The 17,798-nt window shown below is 40.3% G+C and overlaps 1 protein-coding gene across 4 annotated transcripts in view; it reads left to right on the plus strand.

The window, feature by feature from the left end:
- The window catches only part of MYO16 (myosin XVI), a 599,178-nt gene that overhangs the window by 144,259 nt on the left and 437,121 nt on the right, over positions 1-17,798 (plus strand). For all 4 annotated transcript variants that reach the window (XM_070520138.1, XM_070520137.1, XM_070520139.1 and 1 more), the window contains exon 2: positions 4,414-4,677. In XM_070520138.1, coding sequence (XP_070376239.1) covers positions 4,452-4,677 — 226 coding nt within the window. In that variant the 5' untranslated portion in view covers positions 4,414-4,451. The remainder of the gene's footprint in view (positions 1-4,413; positions 4,678-17,798) is intronic.

The raw sequence follows: 17,798 nt of genomic DNA on the forward strand, positions 1-17,798 counted from the left end.
CCTGTTTACTCTAGCACTCATGGAGAGATGTGCATAAAAATCTCCCACATTGAGTCTGCCATGGCCACATGAAGATTTTCATTCTAACTGAGATGAAGCCATTTCTGGCAGTTGTGCTACAGAATAATTTCAGGAGTTCATTTCCTTAGTTCCCTTTCCCCTTAACTTTACTCTTTATCTTTCTACTTTGCTACAGTATATAGTCCTGAGGTCATGGCACATGTGTAGGGTCCTCCAAAACCAAAGCATGGGGCTACTAATGTTTTTACTAGATAGTACATATTTATTTCTTAACAGAGATCTTTGCCTTTTCCTTTATGCATTTTGTTTGCTGGCTCTCAATTTTTGTCACATGCAGAAGCACATTTGCTGCGCAGGGACTTCTGGCTATGGTAGATGTCTATACATTTTTATCAGGAATTGTAGGATAGTGCTATATATATGATGCCCCTCCCCCCAAGAAAAGAGTAAAATTGTCCATCTAGAAATCCAGTGCAATGATAAACTTGGCTACACTGTGTCAGGCCAGATGGTGTGAGGAAGAACAACCAGACGACAAGTATGGTATCATTGTACCTGTCTGTAAGGGCAGAAGTAAAAAGCATTTATCGACTGTAGGGTGAGTGCTGGATCAGCTCCTAGTAAGACACATGATATTCCTGCCAGCAATCTAATAGTTAATTTTTGCTCAGATAAAAAGTTAAGATAAGGGCTGACAGGTGAATGTGCTCTTCCAAGCAGTGATGGGAAGACCAAGGTGCCATTATGCTGTGACCACCCTTGGTATGTGTATGAAATAAACAATTTCATTCAACAAGAACAACAACAAAATATTGAATACTTACTATTCCACATGCTGAGAATAAGCAGTGGATAAAACAGCCCAAGTTCCTGCGTTTACAGGGCTTACAAGTAAACAAGAAAATATATGGTATAAGCATTTTAGTCAGTAGCATTTGTGTAGATTTGAGGATAATACGTGTTCTATGGATCAGCTATGTCACATCTGTGTGCTGCGATCAATCTATAAGACAGCACACTAAAAATAACAGAGTTATGGGAAACAGTTTCCAGGCAGTCTACTCAAAACTTTAGAACTTTGTCAATGGGCTCTAAGAATAACAGTAATTAGTACCGCAGGTGATAATGTGGACAGCCTGGGCAGGGTGTGGTTAAGGCTGCAAGAGAGTGAGTCTGAACTGGCCAGGTTGTTTGCCCCCCTGGGATGAGTCCTGGGCAGGCCCTCGTTTCCAATAGTCATGAAGTAGGGTGGATGGGTTCTGCCTGCCCAGGTACTGAAGTGAGGGCTCTTCCCCATAAAGACTGTAATTCCTTCCCATTATTGTGGCTTTCTTTGCCTACAAGAAAAACCCACATGAACTAGCACAACTGCAGTGTTACACGCCCCTCATTCTCACGATGACGTATAGGTCATTAGTGTTACAAAGACACATGTTGTAGTGAAACAGAGCATGTTTTCGTTGTTGTAGCAGAGATTGACTAGCTGAAACCAGTTTTTTCTTCTCCTTAGCTACATGAGTAGACGTCATTTTTGAGTTTCCCAGGCCTGGCTTAGGAAATATGCCCGAGTGTTTGACCATGTTCAGTCCCTTCTGTTGGCTTGATGCCTTGGAGCACGGCAGCTGTAGAAGCCAGATACCAAGGATGGCCACAGCATAATGGTGCCTTGGTCCTGCCACTGCTGCCTGGAAGAGCACGTTCACCAGTCAGCCCTTATCTTAACTTTTTATCTGAGCAAAAATTAACTTCTATTGTGTGTAGCCTGATATTTTGGTGTTACATTTTACAAAAATTGACGTTCCCCTAACATAGGTTGCTGTTGCTGAGAAGTTATTTTTTTCCACAGTGTTAAATCGTAATCAAAGTAACAATAAAATTATCATAGAATTTTGAATGATAAGACTACACCCTTACTGTCCTGAGTGGGGTCCTGGTAAATTTTTAACTGTCAGCTCTGGCGAGGTGGGAATGGAATCTTTGATTTGTTGTGTTTGTCTGTTTTCATGGCACACTCTCAGCATGGCCAATTTCAAGCTATCAATGTGATGTCACTAAACACAGAGATGGGAAGAGATGCTCTCCTGAGTCAGCGCAGGCCGATTCAGAATACCCTGCATCTACCCCACCTGGGAGAATCAAAATTTTACATGCTTCGGAAAAAACAAACACTCAGGAAAGGATATTCCAGAGAGATTTCCAAGACGTGACTGAAGCAGGCAGCATCAAGAATTACCCACTTCTCATGAGAAAATAACTATACATATGTAATAATCTTTGCTCAGGATGTTTAACTGATTTAACCAAGTTGTAATTTGAGTCACTATAGGAAGTAGATAAGGAACCATATGCTTTAAATGACAAAAAGGAAGTCACAGTGCCCAATACATTTTCAGAATATAAAATAAATCAAAGTTTAGACCATTAAAAATCAAAGCATGGAGAATTATTTAACAAGAAAATATGTTAAGAATCAATATTTTATTCATGGGGGATTTGAAATTTAACAGCTTGGCTTCTGATTTGCCAAATCCTAAGGGAATTAATTTACGAACAACCCTCAGCAGTCTTTTCTGACAGCCTGAGAGGGCTGCTCAATGAATCATGAGCTGTCACTGAAGACTCCTTAAAAGTTAATTGAAAATTTCACCATGGGATCTTTCCTAAGAGCTACAGATGAGAGGACTGTTGTGTTTATTAGATTATCCTGTGCCTCGGACTGCATGCTAATCAGCACGTGACACTCTGCAATGTCACGGGTTTTACTTCTTTAGGTTTTTCAGTGTCTCCGATGATTCCCTGGGCATCCACTGACAAACCAGAGCAGTCACAGGAGTCACAGTGTCACAGCATCAAAGTCAATAAATCAAACCTGGTTCAGTGTTCTAAACAGAGTTGAAAGCAGAAGGTATTTCCTGTCCATTATTAATAAGCTCTCAGATAATCTGTTTGTGGTAGCGATCATGGCTTTTAGCAAACGTACTCTAGAGCAATGTGTCATTATTTCAGAATCACTGTCATCACTTTGTGTTTAGGTCACTGGAAAGGGAACATTCTATGTGTAATTACTTGATACTTCTAACATCATTCTTACAAATACTTATGAAGAGTGTTACAAAAACATGTGATTCTAAAATGTCGTCAAATGCTAAGAAACTAAACAAAATTCCCCAACACGACTTCTCTCCCCACCTCCCTTATATATATTACATATCTGGCCGTAGAGGATCACCGTCTTTGATTTTGTTTTTGTCTTGAGCCTTTATGGAACATTACTTGCAACAGAAGGACTGTCATGCCTGGTGATTGTGAAATAAAGCTTTGCAAATTATCCAGTGAAACAGAAGTGCAAATAGTATTGTCACCACTTGTTGTCCTTTGAAAGGAATAGGGCACCTTTCCAGAGGTGAAGTAGCCCCTTACTGCATGATCTTTCCAGATCAGCCACATTTTTTGGACGCATGGTTACTCTTACTGCTTGAGACTTACAGCATAAATATGTTAAGAGAAACACATATAAACACTTATCTGAACCTGTATTTGTGAGCCAGTTTCTAGAATTTTCAGGCTCTAACATTAATTTTCAGCCAATAGCAAAATTTTAACCTCATGGCAAATATCCGAGTTTGTGCAATTTCATTACAGATGTTTTGAGTGGCGTTTGTAGGAAAAAGCATCTTGAAAGGTAGTGCATATTTTCAGTGTCAGGACAGAGAACTCAGTTTGTCAATCTCTATAAGACAAAGACCACAACAGCAATATGGTATCCATGATATTCAGAAAAATCTCTGTTCTCGCTCTCAATCTTTATATGTAACCATCTTTAGATATCTTAGAAATGAAAGTCACTGATCGCACGGAGAAGTATTTAGCATTAAATTGGTGGAAAATGATCACTGTGTCATATAAACAATTGATAGCATACATACGTTGTGTTAAATTGGATTAGCAGAATCATCATGATACGCAAACCTAATTTTATAAGTGTTCTCAAAGACTTGGAATGGCTTTCTGCCAAAATTTCACACGCAAAGTTTAGTCAGTATTATTCAATGAAATGAAGGAGCTCAACACAGTGGTAAAACATTTAGGCCTTTGGGAGGATTTAAAGAAATAGGAAAGGATGTACTGTTAGTAATTATGTTGAGTAAAACCACATATCTATATCTAATTCTATTCTTTGCTTTATTACTATGCAATCTTGAGTAAGACATCGACTCTCTTTGCTTTTCACCCAGTCTGTAGAGGGGGCTTCACCTTTGTCTGTCAATCACAAAGAGGATTGAATGAGAGTCTGCTTGTGTGATGGGTGATAGAAAATCAGCCGTGCTTTGTAGTGCTGCGATCATGGTTGGAGTCCTAGGTCTGGTAACTTTTCCATTGCGTTTCTTTCAGGTTGCTTTCAGCTATGTAACGTTTTTCGATCCCATGAAATGGAAATTGACCAGTGTTTGCTGGAGTCCCTTCCCCTTGGGCAACGGCAGCGGCTGGTGAAACGCATGCGCTGTGAACAGATCAAAGCCTACTATGAACGAGAAAAGGCTTTTCAGAAGCAAGAAGGGTTCCTGAAGAAGCTGAAGCATGGGAAGAATCAGAAGGTTCACTTTAACCTTGCTGACATGATACAGGATGCAATTATCCACCACGATGACAAAGAAGGTACATGACAAAAAGAAAAAATGTTTCTGATGTGGTTTTCATGTTTTTTGCTTGTTTTCTTGGTGGCATAATGGGGGATAGAATTTCTTTTAAATATTAGAGGCTTTCTTTTAACTGCTTGAAATAAGGAAAAAAATACTCTTTCTAATGAACACTGTTAAAAGTCTCAAGTTTCCTAGTAAAAGTGAAAAAAATGCAAAATTTTGATAAAATTGTTATGTATTTCTTTTAAGGAATTACCTACCTGAAAAGTAAGTGATTCTCTTTCAAATTGTTGATTTAAATTGTTAATGAAGGGTTTTTTCCAATGAAATTTTTAACTTTGATAATGAGATTGTGTTGCAAAATTTGGTGATTGTTATCCCATTTATGGATAGATATGGTAGTAAAGATTTGGTAGTAAAGTCCCAAACCTCTCAAGATTTGAGTCAATTCATTTATCTCTTAAAGTTCGCTGGCTTACAGCATCACATTTTACTAAGGATACTCAATCCAAATTTCAGTTGTCTTTACAAGACTATTGTTTCACACCGTTCATGTATTTTTGTGTATGAATTTTTCTATTTTTGTTTTTAGAATCTGCCTTCCAATGTTCTAAAGTGAGAAAACTTTCCAGCTGTAGGTATAAGTGTGGAAACTTCCAAGAAGCAAAAGAAATTAATTTACCTTCATTGCCTCCAAAACCAGTAGTTGAATTAATCTACAACAGGCATGTAGAGAGTAAAGACCCACATTCCATGAACCAGATTTCAAAATCAAAATCTCTTGTCAATGCAAATAATCCATAGCCAATCCACAAATGAAAATTGGGATGAGTTTATTCTGAGCCAAATGTGAGGACCATGTAGCCCAGGGCCTTCCTTCCCTAAGGAAGGAAGGGTGTACAGAGTGGTTATATACCTTCAAAGAGCATGTTTCACATATGATTGAAATGTCCTTTTTACAATAGTCATGAGACTGCTCCATCAGCACAACAATTGATGGACACAGCAGGTCGTAGGTCTGCTGTCTCAGTGGGCACAGCAGGTATCAGGTCTGTTGTCTTGAGCTGGGTGGTCACAGGTGAGCACAGCAATCAGCTCCTAGCCTAAGGAAACATGCTTATCCTTAAGGAAATGCCACTGTGGGGGGAAGTTGCACCTTTGTCTTAAGGCTGTTTGTTCTTGTCTTTGGGCCACAGCAAATGCGTAAAGCAGATATACAATGCATGCTCAATGGCCACAGCAGGCCCTTTTGGAAAAAGAAAGTCAGACTGAATTAGGTTTACACCAAAAGGCTTCCTCATATACTCCAATATCCTATTGCTTGCCATTTATTTGTCACTCTGAAAACCAAATTTTTGGTAACTCATTCAGTGGTAAAACTGTCCCTGAGCTATTTATATTTTTTACCCTATTCAATGTGGAAAAATAATAAATTTAGTAACATACAAGGTCCCAAATCTTCCAAATAGGGATTGCGGATCTGTATCTAAGAAAAATGACAGCACATTATATACAATAACAGCTATAATAACAAGATTAAAGTAGCTCATTTCATGGTTTGGTCTGGGCTTGCTAGTCAAACTGGAATACTCTTGAGAAGTTCTGAGTTTTGATTTTTCTTAAAATGCAATGACAGTGGCAGAGAATGTCTGAGCTGGAAGGTATCGAAGAGATCCTCTCCTCCAATCCTCTTATTTTACACGTGGAGGCACTGAGATGCAGCCAATGCACCATATTCTCTGGAAGGAACTCTCACCTCCCATTTTATTATTCTCTTATTGCTTGTAGCTCTTCATTTAATGTCCATCTCCTCTGTGAAGCTATGAAGCTATAAGCACATCGAGGGGCAGGGACACTGTCAGTCAGGCTCGCTGCACCCTCCTGCCCATCCCAGGACCTCCCGTAGTGTCGAGGGAAAGAGTGAAGTGGTTCATCCAAGTGCATCCGGAAAACCTGAATTAGAATGCATGCCTTTACATTTAAATCCTATGTTAATTTAAAAGTAATGAAGCAAAAAACACGATTTGCAAAGTCACCAAGTTTCTTGTGTAACATATCTGTGGGACAAACAGTGCCTAAGTTAGGGTTAAAAAGAAATTAAGAATAGTAAAATAATAAACCCAGAGACCAAGAGGAAACTGTATTTCCAAGAGGAAATACATATTATACTACAATGTTTCCCAAAATATTGTAATGTTTTGGGAAAACATTGAAATCATACAAACTGAATTAATACTTTTTGAGCACTTGCTATGGGCATGGAACTCTGCTGTCACTTGTGTGAACAAGAGCAGAAAGAGACACGAGTCTTGTCCTCAAAGAACCTACAGTCTAAGTAGAGAGAGGGAAAAAAAAGTCATCATGAAATAGTAATGAGTAGAAGTGAAGTCTGGTAGAACTGGAGTGGTTGGAGAAAGTTTCTTGGAGAATGCGATTTTTGAGAGACTCTGATCTTGGTGGTTGCTTAAAGTTTAGATGTTTGAATGAGGGAAAGGAGAAAACCCTGCATTTGGGCAGCAGCAGGAGGGAGCAGCTACACAGAAGTGGGAGAGCCTAAACATGGAGATCTGTCTGAAAGGAGTGGAAAGCACGGCGAGGAGCTGCCGAGGTTGTTTTACGTAGATAAGATTATTGCGGATACTTCAAGGTCTAATCTTGAAGCAGAATGCAGCAGGAGCCGTTGTATATCCCTAAGAAGGAAATTTATATGCTACAAATCCTTTTTAGCAAAGATTAATCAGGGATATATATCTTTAGGATGGATTGAAGGGTGAGGATAAGAACTGGAAGAAAAGACACCAATAAAAAACACCATGGTGAAATTTCAATGTTAGAAGAGTGAGCTGGGTTGGGATAGTACCAGTAGGAAAAGGAACAAAAGAACAAACCCAAGAGTCATTTTTCATGAGAAAAGTGCATTAATGCATCAAATATTTATTGAGTCTTTGTTATGGGTAAGACAGCTGTGAATGAAGCAGACAAAATCTCTACCACTATGATGCCCATCTGTGTAGTGTGGGTGACCATAAACAATAAGATAAAGTTAAACATCTAGTATAGTAGATGAATCATTAATAAGGAAGGCCTCTTTAGGGAGGCAGGGAGTTAACCATATGGATATCTAGGGAGGAGCATTTCAGGGGAGTACAAAGCCTGGAGAGGGAGCATCCCAGCCTGTTGGAGGAACTAGCATGGTGGCAGCAGATGCCTCACTGGAAAGGGTGGAAGGAGAGGAGCCAGACCATGTAGGGGCTGGGAGGGTCATGGCAAGGACTCTGTGATGCTTAGTAGTGTTGAAGCCGTTGGAGGATTTTGAGCTGGAGAGAAACCTCGTATCACTATGAGTTAACAGGATCGGCCTGGCTGCTGCGTTCTGAACTGACTGACGGATTCTGGGGGGCAGAAGCAGGGGAACTGGTTAGGAGGCTCTAGTGGTAAGCTTGGCGAGAAATGGCGGTGATTGGACCAAAGTGGAACAAGAGTGTGGTAAGAAATAGTCAATTTTTGGATATATTTTTAGGATAGAACTGGCAGGAAATGCTGATGAACTAGGGATCGGATGTGTATTAATTTTCTGTTGCTGCCAGAGCAAATTACTACAAATTTGGTGGTTGAAATCAGCATACATGTACTATCTTATAGTTCCATGGGTCAGAAGTCCAGAATGGGTCCCACTGGGCTGAAATCAAGGTATCATCAGGGCTGCATTCCTTTTTGGAGGTTCTAGGGAAAGTCTGTTTTCTTGACTTTTCCAGCTCCTGGAGCCCGTCTGCATTCCTTGACCCATAGCCCCCTCGTCCACCTGTAGTTGGCAATGGTAGATTGAGTCTCCGTCACATACTTCGAATTCCTCCTGTTTCCTTTTCTGTTTTTACATCTCTCTGTCCAAATCTTTGCCTTCCTCTTTGGCTTTCAGGGCCTCATGTGATTACATTGGGCTCCCCGGGTAATCCAGGATCATCTCCCTTAAAATAGTTCAGCTCATTAGCGACTTTAATTCCTTTTCCCCAGATGACATAACATTTTCACATGTATAACACCAGGGGGCAAAATTATGGAACCCAAATCCTACCTGCCACAGGGAGTAAGAGATTGAAAGACAATATCAAGTTTGTTTTGGCCTGAACAATTTAAAGAATGAAATGGCATTTACTGAGTTTGGGATGCCTCTAGGAGGTCAGAATAAGAGAGAAGATGTTGGGCTGGATGGAGATATAAATTTGAGATGCATGAGCATATAGATGGTAGTGAAAGCCCAAAGACTATATGATATCTCTTATGGAAGGAGTTTAGGCAAAGATCTAAGAACCCCATGGGGTCAGCCCAGTGGCATAATGGTTAAGTTCACGTGTTCCGCTTCAGAAGCCTGGGGTTTGCAGGTTCAGATCTCAGGTGTGGACATACACACCATTCATCAAGCCATGTGTGACGGCATCCCATATACAAAGTAGAAGAAGACTGGAACAGATGTTAGCTCAGTGACAATCTTCCTCAAGCAAAAAGAGGAAGATTGGCAAGATTTTTGCTCAGAGCCAATCTTCCTCACCAAAAAAATAAATAAATAAAAAAATAAGAAGTCCAAGGACTGAGTCCCAAGAAACTCTGATATTAATAATTCAGTGAAATGAGGTAAAACAACCAGGTGCAACAAACAAGCCCTGAGCTAACATCTGTGCCAATCTTCCTCTATTTTGTATGTGAGTCGCTGCCAAAGCATGGCTGACGAATGGTGTAGGTCCCCACCTGGGATCTGAACCTGTGAACCCCGGCTGCCAAACCGGAGCATGCCAAAACTTAACCACCATGCCATGGGGCCAGCCCAAGAGGTCTTTATAATGATGAGAGAAATAAGAGCATGAATATACGATGAAAAAAATTATTCTTTTGAGAGGGAAAAACTGGTGGCACCCAAGTAAAGGAAGAAAATTGCCGCACAACGTCCTTGGGCATGCAGCTGATGAGGCCTGGTGCCCGAGGGAGAGTGTGGTTTGGCTAAGACCATCTCAACCCTGTCTGTAGGGTAGGGTCATGGGGAGAGATTTTATCTTTCAATCCAACATCTAGTCCCTACCCATAGAGATTTTGATTCAATCAGTCTGGACCGGGGCCAGGACAGTTTTCAAAGATGCCTTGGATGTTGTGGTGCACAGAGAGGGCTGGAAACCTCCAATCCAGGGCAATGGGAGAAAAGATGTAGCTAAATGGAGATGTGATGATGGAGCTTATGGTGGCAGTTTTACTGCATCATATACTTGTTGATGAAGGAGCTATGGCAGCTAAGAGTGAGGAGGCGGGGAGGAATCAGAATAGGAGAATGAATGGACCCGAGAAGCACAGTATGAAAAAAGGGGACTTATAACTGAAATTAGATATAAAAAATAAGAACTAAAAAAAAGGATGACACGTGACTCAAAGTTTTCAGAAATGGGTTGGCATGGTGTCTACACTCCTTTGTCCTTATTCTTAACTATTTGATTTCCTACCCTAAAATTTTCCTATAGTATTTATTTATTTAAAGATTGGCACTTGAGCTAACCTCTGTTGCCAATCTTCTTTTGTTTTTTCCCTTCTTCTCCCCAAAGCCCCCCAGTACGTAGTTGTAGATCCTTTTGGCTCTGCTATATGGGATGCCGCCTCAGCATGGCCTGATAAGCGGCACTAGGTCAGCTCCCAGGATCCAAACCGGCGAAATCCTGGGCCGGCGAAGTGGAGTGTGCAACCTTACCTACTCTGCCCAGGTCCGGCCCCTCCCATAGTATTTAGAGTACAGTTTATCCTCAGTTTGCCTTCACAGAAATTATTCCACACGTATACACAGATACCATTTTGACTGACTATAATATAATCTGATAAATAGGCATTCATATTTCTTGCCTAAAATTAAGATCCTTCATTAACCACCAGTACCTGGCAAGGACTCATTAACGTATATTTTTAAGTGGAGTAAATGAATGTGGGTTACGTGTAGAAGGTTGTTTATGTGTGAATGTTGATATAAAGATGCTAAAATCTAAGGAAGCAGTCAGATTTGACTTTTCAATTCAAAGAAGCAAGGAGTAATTTTTGTTTTGTTTGAATAATCCATCATTAATTTTGAGTTGGTTTTTGTTGAAGACATTATTTTTGTGTGTTTGTTTTTGAATGGAGAAAAAGAACTGGATAGTGAAGTTCCACATTTTGCTTGGTGTAATGACCAATATAAGGTATTCAAAGTGATAGGGACAACAGGAAGCAGGAAAAAAAAATACAAACACACATACACAGTATTTTGTGCTCCTGCTATGTGCAACAAACTGTAATACATCCTTTCTATGCACTATTTTGTTTACTCTTTGACAGAAATAACAGAAAAATTTTTAAAGATTCTTGGAGAAGAACATCCTCAGAAGGACAACTTATATAACTTTACTACTCCTCCAAAATAGTTTCTATTGCTAATGGAAGCAAGGATGATGTTCAATAACTAAGGTCAGCATTAGGATCAAAAGATGAAGAAATAGTTGAATTCCCCTTAAATTTCAACAAAAGAGTTTGAATTTCTAATCAATTATTACATTTTAAGTACATTATTGCAATGTGAAATTAAAATATTTGTCCACAGAGGGTGTCTTAGCTTGGGCTGCCATAAAAAAATACTATCAACTGGATAGCTTAAACAACAGACATTGTGTCTCACAGTTCTGGAGGCTGAGAGGTCCAATATCGAGGTGCCAGCGGGTTCACTGTTTGGTGAGGACTCTTCTTGGCTTGTAGATGGCCACCTTCTCACTGTGTCCTCACGTGGCAGAGAGAGGAAGCTCTAGTCTCTGTGCCTTTTCTTATAAAAACACTAATCCCATCATGGAGGCTCCCCCAACATGATCTCATCTAAAGCTACTTATCTCCTAAAGGCCCTCAACTCTTACTACCACATTGAGGATTAGAGCTTCAATATATGAATTTGGGGCAGGGTTGGGGGGAGATACACACATTCGGCCCATAGCAGATGGTACACTTCTTCATTACTTGGAGTGACCCAAGTATGATGTAGTGGTTATATCCATTACTTCTTCTGTGTCTCTCATCTACCTTGGAAACTCTCACATGACTGCCAATAGACCTCATTGTATCAGAGGAAAACTATTAATTTCTTGCAAATTTAAGAAGTTAAATTGCATTGAGAAGGCAAGCAGTCTCTTTAGAGGTGTCATAACCTCTCTAGTGTGTTTTCCTTCTCCTGGAAATGTATCCAGGAAGAAGTTTTCATTTAGTCATGGTAGATAGTCCTACTTTCGTTTATCTTTAAGCTATCCGAATAGTCAAATGTACACATTTATACAATCGACACAGTAAAAATATCGCCATAAGAACAAACCTTTCCTTTTAAATTATTGTTTAAATCTTTGCAGATTGCGTATTTGTATAAATAATTTCCTCTCTTATTTCCAAGTACTTCCTTTGGCTTACTGAGTATAAAGAATCAAATGCACTTTATCAAAGACCAACATGTTATTCACGCTAAGTTTTGTAGCATGTTGCTTAGAAGCAATTCAGGATTTTTGTTGAACTTCATAAATGTTGCATTTTGGTAAGTGCGTTTTTCCTATCTTTGAGGCTTTATTGTTCTCTTCTGGGAGGTGGTGATATTTTAGTGTGTAACTTGTCATTCTAATATACTGCATCAGTCTAAACTGTGTTCAGCAATTCTTTTCCATCTAAAAAGGAAAATTTGTTCTAAATTTTCTTTTTGGGCTTTTAATTCAACTATCTTTGACTCATACCATGCAAAAGAAAAGCGAGAGGGTGAGAGACAGAAAGAGAAAGACAGAGTGGAAGAGTTAAAGCAAGAGAGAGAGGAAGTGTCTGTATGCAGAGAAAAGTTAAATGCGAATGCACTTCCTCTGTTAGAATTGCTACTCCCAAATATCTGTCAGTTTTTACTAATTAGTCCACAATATGTTCCTACTAAAAGTCACATAAATGGCAATGGAGTGACTTCCTTATGCTTTTATTATCTAGCGTTTTGCAGGCATACTCAGCCCTGGTGATGCTTTACATGACTTGAGTCAGTTAGTTCTCCTGCTGACCATATATAATAGGTAGGATTTTCTCCCCAGTATAACGGTGAGAACATTGAGCCTTAGAAGAACTGTTTACTTTCCCGTGTCTACCTGCATGTGGAAACCATGTTTTGTTCACCGCACTATACTGTCTCTCAAGTTGATTTCTTTTTTTTTTAGCTACTTTATTGAGGTATGATTGACATGCAAACAGCTGTGCATATTTACTCTATACAACTTGAGGAGTTTGGAGATAAGATACCTGTGAAACCATCACCAGAATCAAGGCCATAAACTTACCCATCACCTCCAAAACTTTCCTCTCACTCCTTTAATTTTTTTTAATTAAAATTGTTTTTTCTTTTGTGGTAAGAACACTTATATCACCTCTCAAGCTGATTGATTTCTGGTGGTAAATGAGCTGCACCATCAACTCCACACGTTGGCTGGCCTCCGCTGCTGTGGGAAACTCTTTCTTCCCCTTGTCTAGTTGGGCTCTCTGCTCACTGTCAAGGGAATGGGCAAAGGAGGGAACAGCTGTTCTCTATGCTCTGGCATTTTTCCTCCTTTTTCCCTGATCAGCCCTGCCCCCTTTTTTGTTACAATTTCAGAGAATTTATTTATTAATTTATTTGCCAAGTATTTGCTGAGGTCTTGTTTTGTTTCAGCCACACAAAGTGCTTTAAGCATAGTTGCAGACCCATAATGTCCAACTTCATTTATATCTCCATTTTAACCTAAAATTTGAAGTAGGCTCTTAGGAAAAAAGGAAAATATCAGTTACAACAATGTGAGACTCTCTTTCCTCTTCCTGCCTCTCAGAACCCTGGCCCCCAGTTTCTGCAGAGGACTAAGTTCTGAGGTCCAGGGTGTAAGGCTCTGACCCTAACACGCTTCTCTTTCTACCCATCCTCCCTGGAAGGCCTCACCTTTTCTCATTGCATCCACTTTGACCCACGCTAGATTCCCAAATCATTTTCAGACCTTTCTGCTGAACTCAGGACTCCATCTTTCTGATGGCTGATATTTCTAACTTGTCATGTTCAAAATTAAATATCTATCCCCATTTCCTCTCAAACCAAAATTTCCTCTTCTGTTCTCTATTTCAGTTAATGTCATCACCATTGCCCTGGGCTTCTGGCCCAGAAATCTTGATGTCATGTTGATTTAGGTGCAAATTTGTAAAGCCTTGATGGTTTCACCTCCTCTGAATAATTTACAGGAAGTATTAACTGTTGGTGTATTATCCAGAACCCTCTAAGAATAAGCCTAGAATGCAGTGGATGCTCAATATGTATTGGATGATCCATTGATAGACTGAACATCTCCTCCCTTAGAAATTTATAAGTAAATCATTAGGACCAAGTTTTCACTCTCCTACCAACCCCCACCCCCAAACATGTAGCCTTGGGTCAGAGAATAAATTTCAGATATTCCTTGAGTGTTTTTAAATGAAACTTGAAATGAGACTGCCTGTTAACTTAGAGCTCATGAGCATCCCAGCCCACTCCTTGCATTCACTAGCTTGGCATAGAAGTGAAAATTGTGAAGTAGTTGGTTAGCACATAATTTATATTTCTTTTAATTTTTAAAATTTATTTTTATTTATTTTTTGTACCTAGAGCATAAAAAAGAAGCCAATTATAAATTTTCACTGCTACCATTTAATTAATGCTGCCTATAAGAAGACGACCCATTTACTCCGGTACTGTTTCCCAGTGGCCGCTGGGGACTTCTACCGAAAGCAGCCTCATTCTCTCTCCGTAACCTCTCTGTGACCAGCTGTGCAAGTAGGCAGTTAGGTGACAATCAATAAGAGGATTTAAGCTGAACCCTATAGAAATTGAAACCAAGGCCCTGCCACCTTTAGAATGGTAGTCAAATTCACCGAGTAGGTACCCAGCTCTGGTTTCCTACATGCATGTATTATGAACAAATTTGGGTGTCATATGTGTTAAGTGCTCCATGAGGGTAATTATTTCTACAACTCAAAATTAGGAGTATATACTTCACATAGAATGTAGGTAGACCCTCCCTAGAATAGTTGGATTCAACTAATGTGAGTATGTCCTGTATTAGATATTTGGGGTTGTAAAGCAAATATAGAGCGTCATACTGTCTTTAAGGAAGAAATAGGGAAAAAGAAAATTCCCAGTGAAAAGACACAGCAATATGCTGTTGTATGCACCTTTCATGTTCTAGAGTGACACTAGGCTTGGGCAAAGTGGGGGAAATGACAGCTGTATCAGATTCACCCCATCTTGTTGACTTCTCAAAGATATGAGAACAGACACCTCAGGAAGCTAACCTGTGAATGACCCCATTCCTCTAACTTGGCAGAGGAGAGGAAGATGTGGGAAGATGTAGCTCCACTGAGGTGTTTTCTGAGGCAGACACAGGAACACACTTCTAGCAGACACACTTCTAAATCTTAGCACAAAGGACGAGTTGTTCAGCTCCAGGCACATGTCTGCATCAGAGCTCTGGAAGGCTAAATGTGTTCAGCCCCTGTACATGCTGAATCCAGCAACCCTGGGCAGTTTCGAATTTCACAGTGCTATGTTCACTGGCCTATGATGCTTTCAATTAATAGGGAACAGCTGCTAGGTAATAAAATGTGCCCATTTCGAAAGCATTTATAGAATCATAAAGAGCTGGGAATTAAGTCCATTTAAATTCTGAGGTATTCTGTATGAATTTCATGAGTGCCTTAATATTTCACCAATACCAAATTCATATTCCTGAGAAGTATTAATTATTTTAACTGCCTGCTACGTAGTCACAACTTTACCAGGTACTGTGAGAGTAACTGAAAAGAAGTAGAGAAAAAAGTGTGCTTCATAAGCATTTATAATCTCAATGGAAACACATACTGTCCTTTATAAAACAAACAAACTAGAACTGATCCATTTGAAAGGAATTGTAGTAGATATTCATTGGGGTGAGGTGGGGATGAGATGAATCTGAAACTCTGCTCTGTCTGTGGAAGTTTCGGAGTTTTGTAGGTTGAGAGAAAGGGGCTTTTTGACTCTACCTTGTGTGCACAAACAGAGGTGGAGAAAAGCAGCTTCCCGACAGGAGAGCCTCATGACAGAAGCACCTCTGGGAGTTCACACCAAGGGTTCTACCTCTGCAGGTGGGATGATGAGTTCCATCCCTCTGCTCATATTCGGAGCCGTGCGCCCCCGACCAGGGCACTCTCTGTGCCTCACTTCCCTGTTTTGCAAATAAGGTTAAGAGGCAGAGGTGAATGTCTCTCATAAATGGCTGTGAGGATTAGTTAGATAATATATGCCAGGAACTGAAAATGACATCTGTCATGTATTACTACATATGTAATAAACGTTAGTTACTATTATGATTTGACAGGGAATTAAGAGATAGTATTGGGGCGATAAAGAGTGGCTAACTAATGACCTCGATTGGCATGTAATTCAGAGTGGGTTTTAATATATAGGAATGAAAGCATAGCTTTAGGAATGTTTTGGGCAATTGTATTATAAATTACAATGAAATAGGGGGAAAAAAGATTGAAGATAGACACATAAGCTCAGGGCATTAACATAAACATGAGATAATGAGAAACAGAAATTGGATAGTACCTTTGGAAACAGATTGAAAGTGAAAAATTCACATTATTTACCTGACTGAGCAATTTTCATTCATTCTTTTCTGCTAAGACATTGTGTGTGTTTTATATATATGTGTGTGCATATATATATACACATATATATGTTATATATATATAGTATAATGTACATAGTTTTATGTATATAGCATAGTATGTGCCAATCATCTCCCTAAACACTTTATGCATTGTCTCGTTTAATCCCCAAAATAATCCTATGAAGTACTATACTGGGTTAAATAGTGTCCCTCCAAAATTCCTGTCCACCCAGCACCTGTGAATATGACCTTATCTGGACCTAGAGTCTTTGCAGGTCTAATCAAGTTAAGTTCATGTCATACTCAGTTAGGGTGAGACTTCCTCCAATGACTGGTGCCCTTATAAAAGAGGGAGAGAGTTGGACCCAGAAACACGGAGGGAAGACGGCCGTGTGCACATGAAGGCAGAGACTGGAGTGATGCAGCTGCAAGCCAAGCAGCTCCAGGGATGGCCAGCAGCCCCAAGAAGCTAGAAGAGGGGCATTGAATGGCTCCTCCCCTCAATGCCTACAGAGCGAGCTTGGCCTCTCCGACACCCTGATTTCAGACTTCTGGCCTCCGGTACTGTGAGAGAATAAATTTCTATTGTTTTAAGGCCCCCAGTTTGTAGGATTGTTCCAGCAAATGCAGGGACATACAAATACTGCCTCAGTTTTACAGATTAGCATACTAGGGTTTAAGGAGGTTAGACAAGTTGCTCCAGGTCAGAGTGCTAATAAGGGAGAGAGCTGGGATTCAAACCCACATGTGTCTTTACTTAGAGTCCAAGTTGTTAACTGCTGCATTCTGTTCCCTCAATTTTCATGCCATACTAAGACTAGGGTGACCCTGCATTAGTCATGTGTTCCTGGTGTAAATGAGGAGGAGACTTCTAAATCCTCTTCCACTTCCAACGTTCTGTGACCCTGAAATGCTAGAGCCCGTTGCTCCATTCTCACTGTAACTGTCATTTGAGGCTGTTCAGACAGCAGCTTGAGAACACAGTTGAGACTAGCAGAGAGGAGGCTGTGAGCAGTGGAAAAGTTCAGACTCTGAGCCTCCTTTCCCTCCTTCTGATTCCTCCATTCTTGTTGGTGGCAATTTTGACACTCAAATTTCTGTCTGGTATATACGTTGCCATTTAGCAACTGTTTCTGAGGACATCTGCACACTGATCCCTCCATCACCGTATTCCAGGATGCAAATGGCCCTCCGGTCAGCCCAAAGCAGTGGTGTGTGGCGGTGCAAGAGGGGCCCTGAGCCAGGACTCCATCTCCATGGGGCTCGTTTCTGCCCTTAAGGGAAGTCCTGTCTGCTTTTAGCATTCTGCAAGTCTACTGAGTGTGGAGAGCATAAGACTCTGCTCCCTCCTCCTCTCATTTTGTCCTGGCCCCTCCTTCCCTCCAGAGCCCCTTCCCCACCCCAGACCACAGCTCCCTTCCTTACAACCCCT

The sequence above is a fragment of the Equus asinus genome, chromosome 11, assembly GCF_041296235.1.
Source record: "Equus asinus isolate D_3611 breed Donkey chromosome 11, EquAss-T2T_v2, whole genome shotgun sequence".
NCBI classification, from domain to species: domain Eukaryota; kingdom Metazoa; phylum Chordata; class Mammalia; order Perissodactyla; family Equidae; genus Equus; species Equus asinus.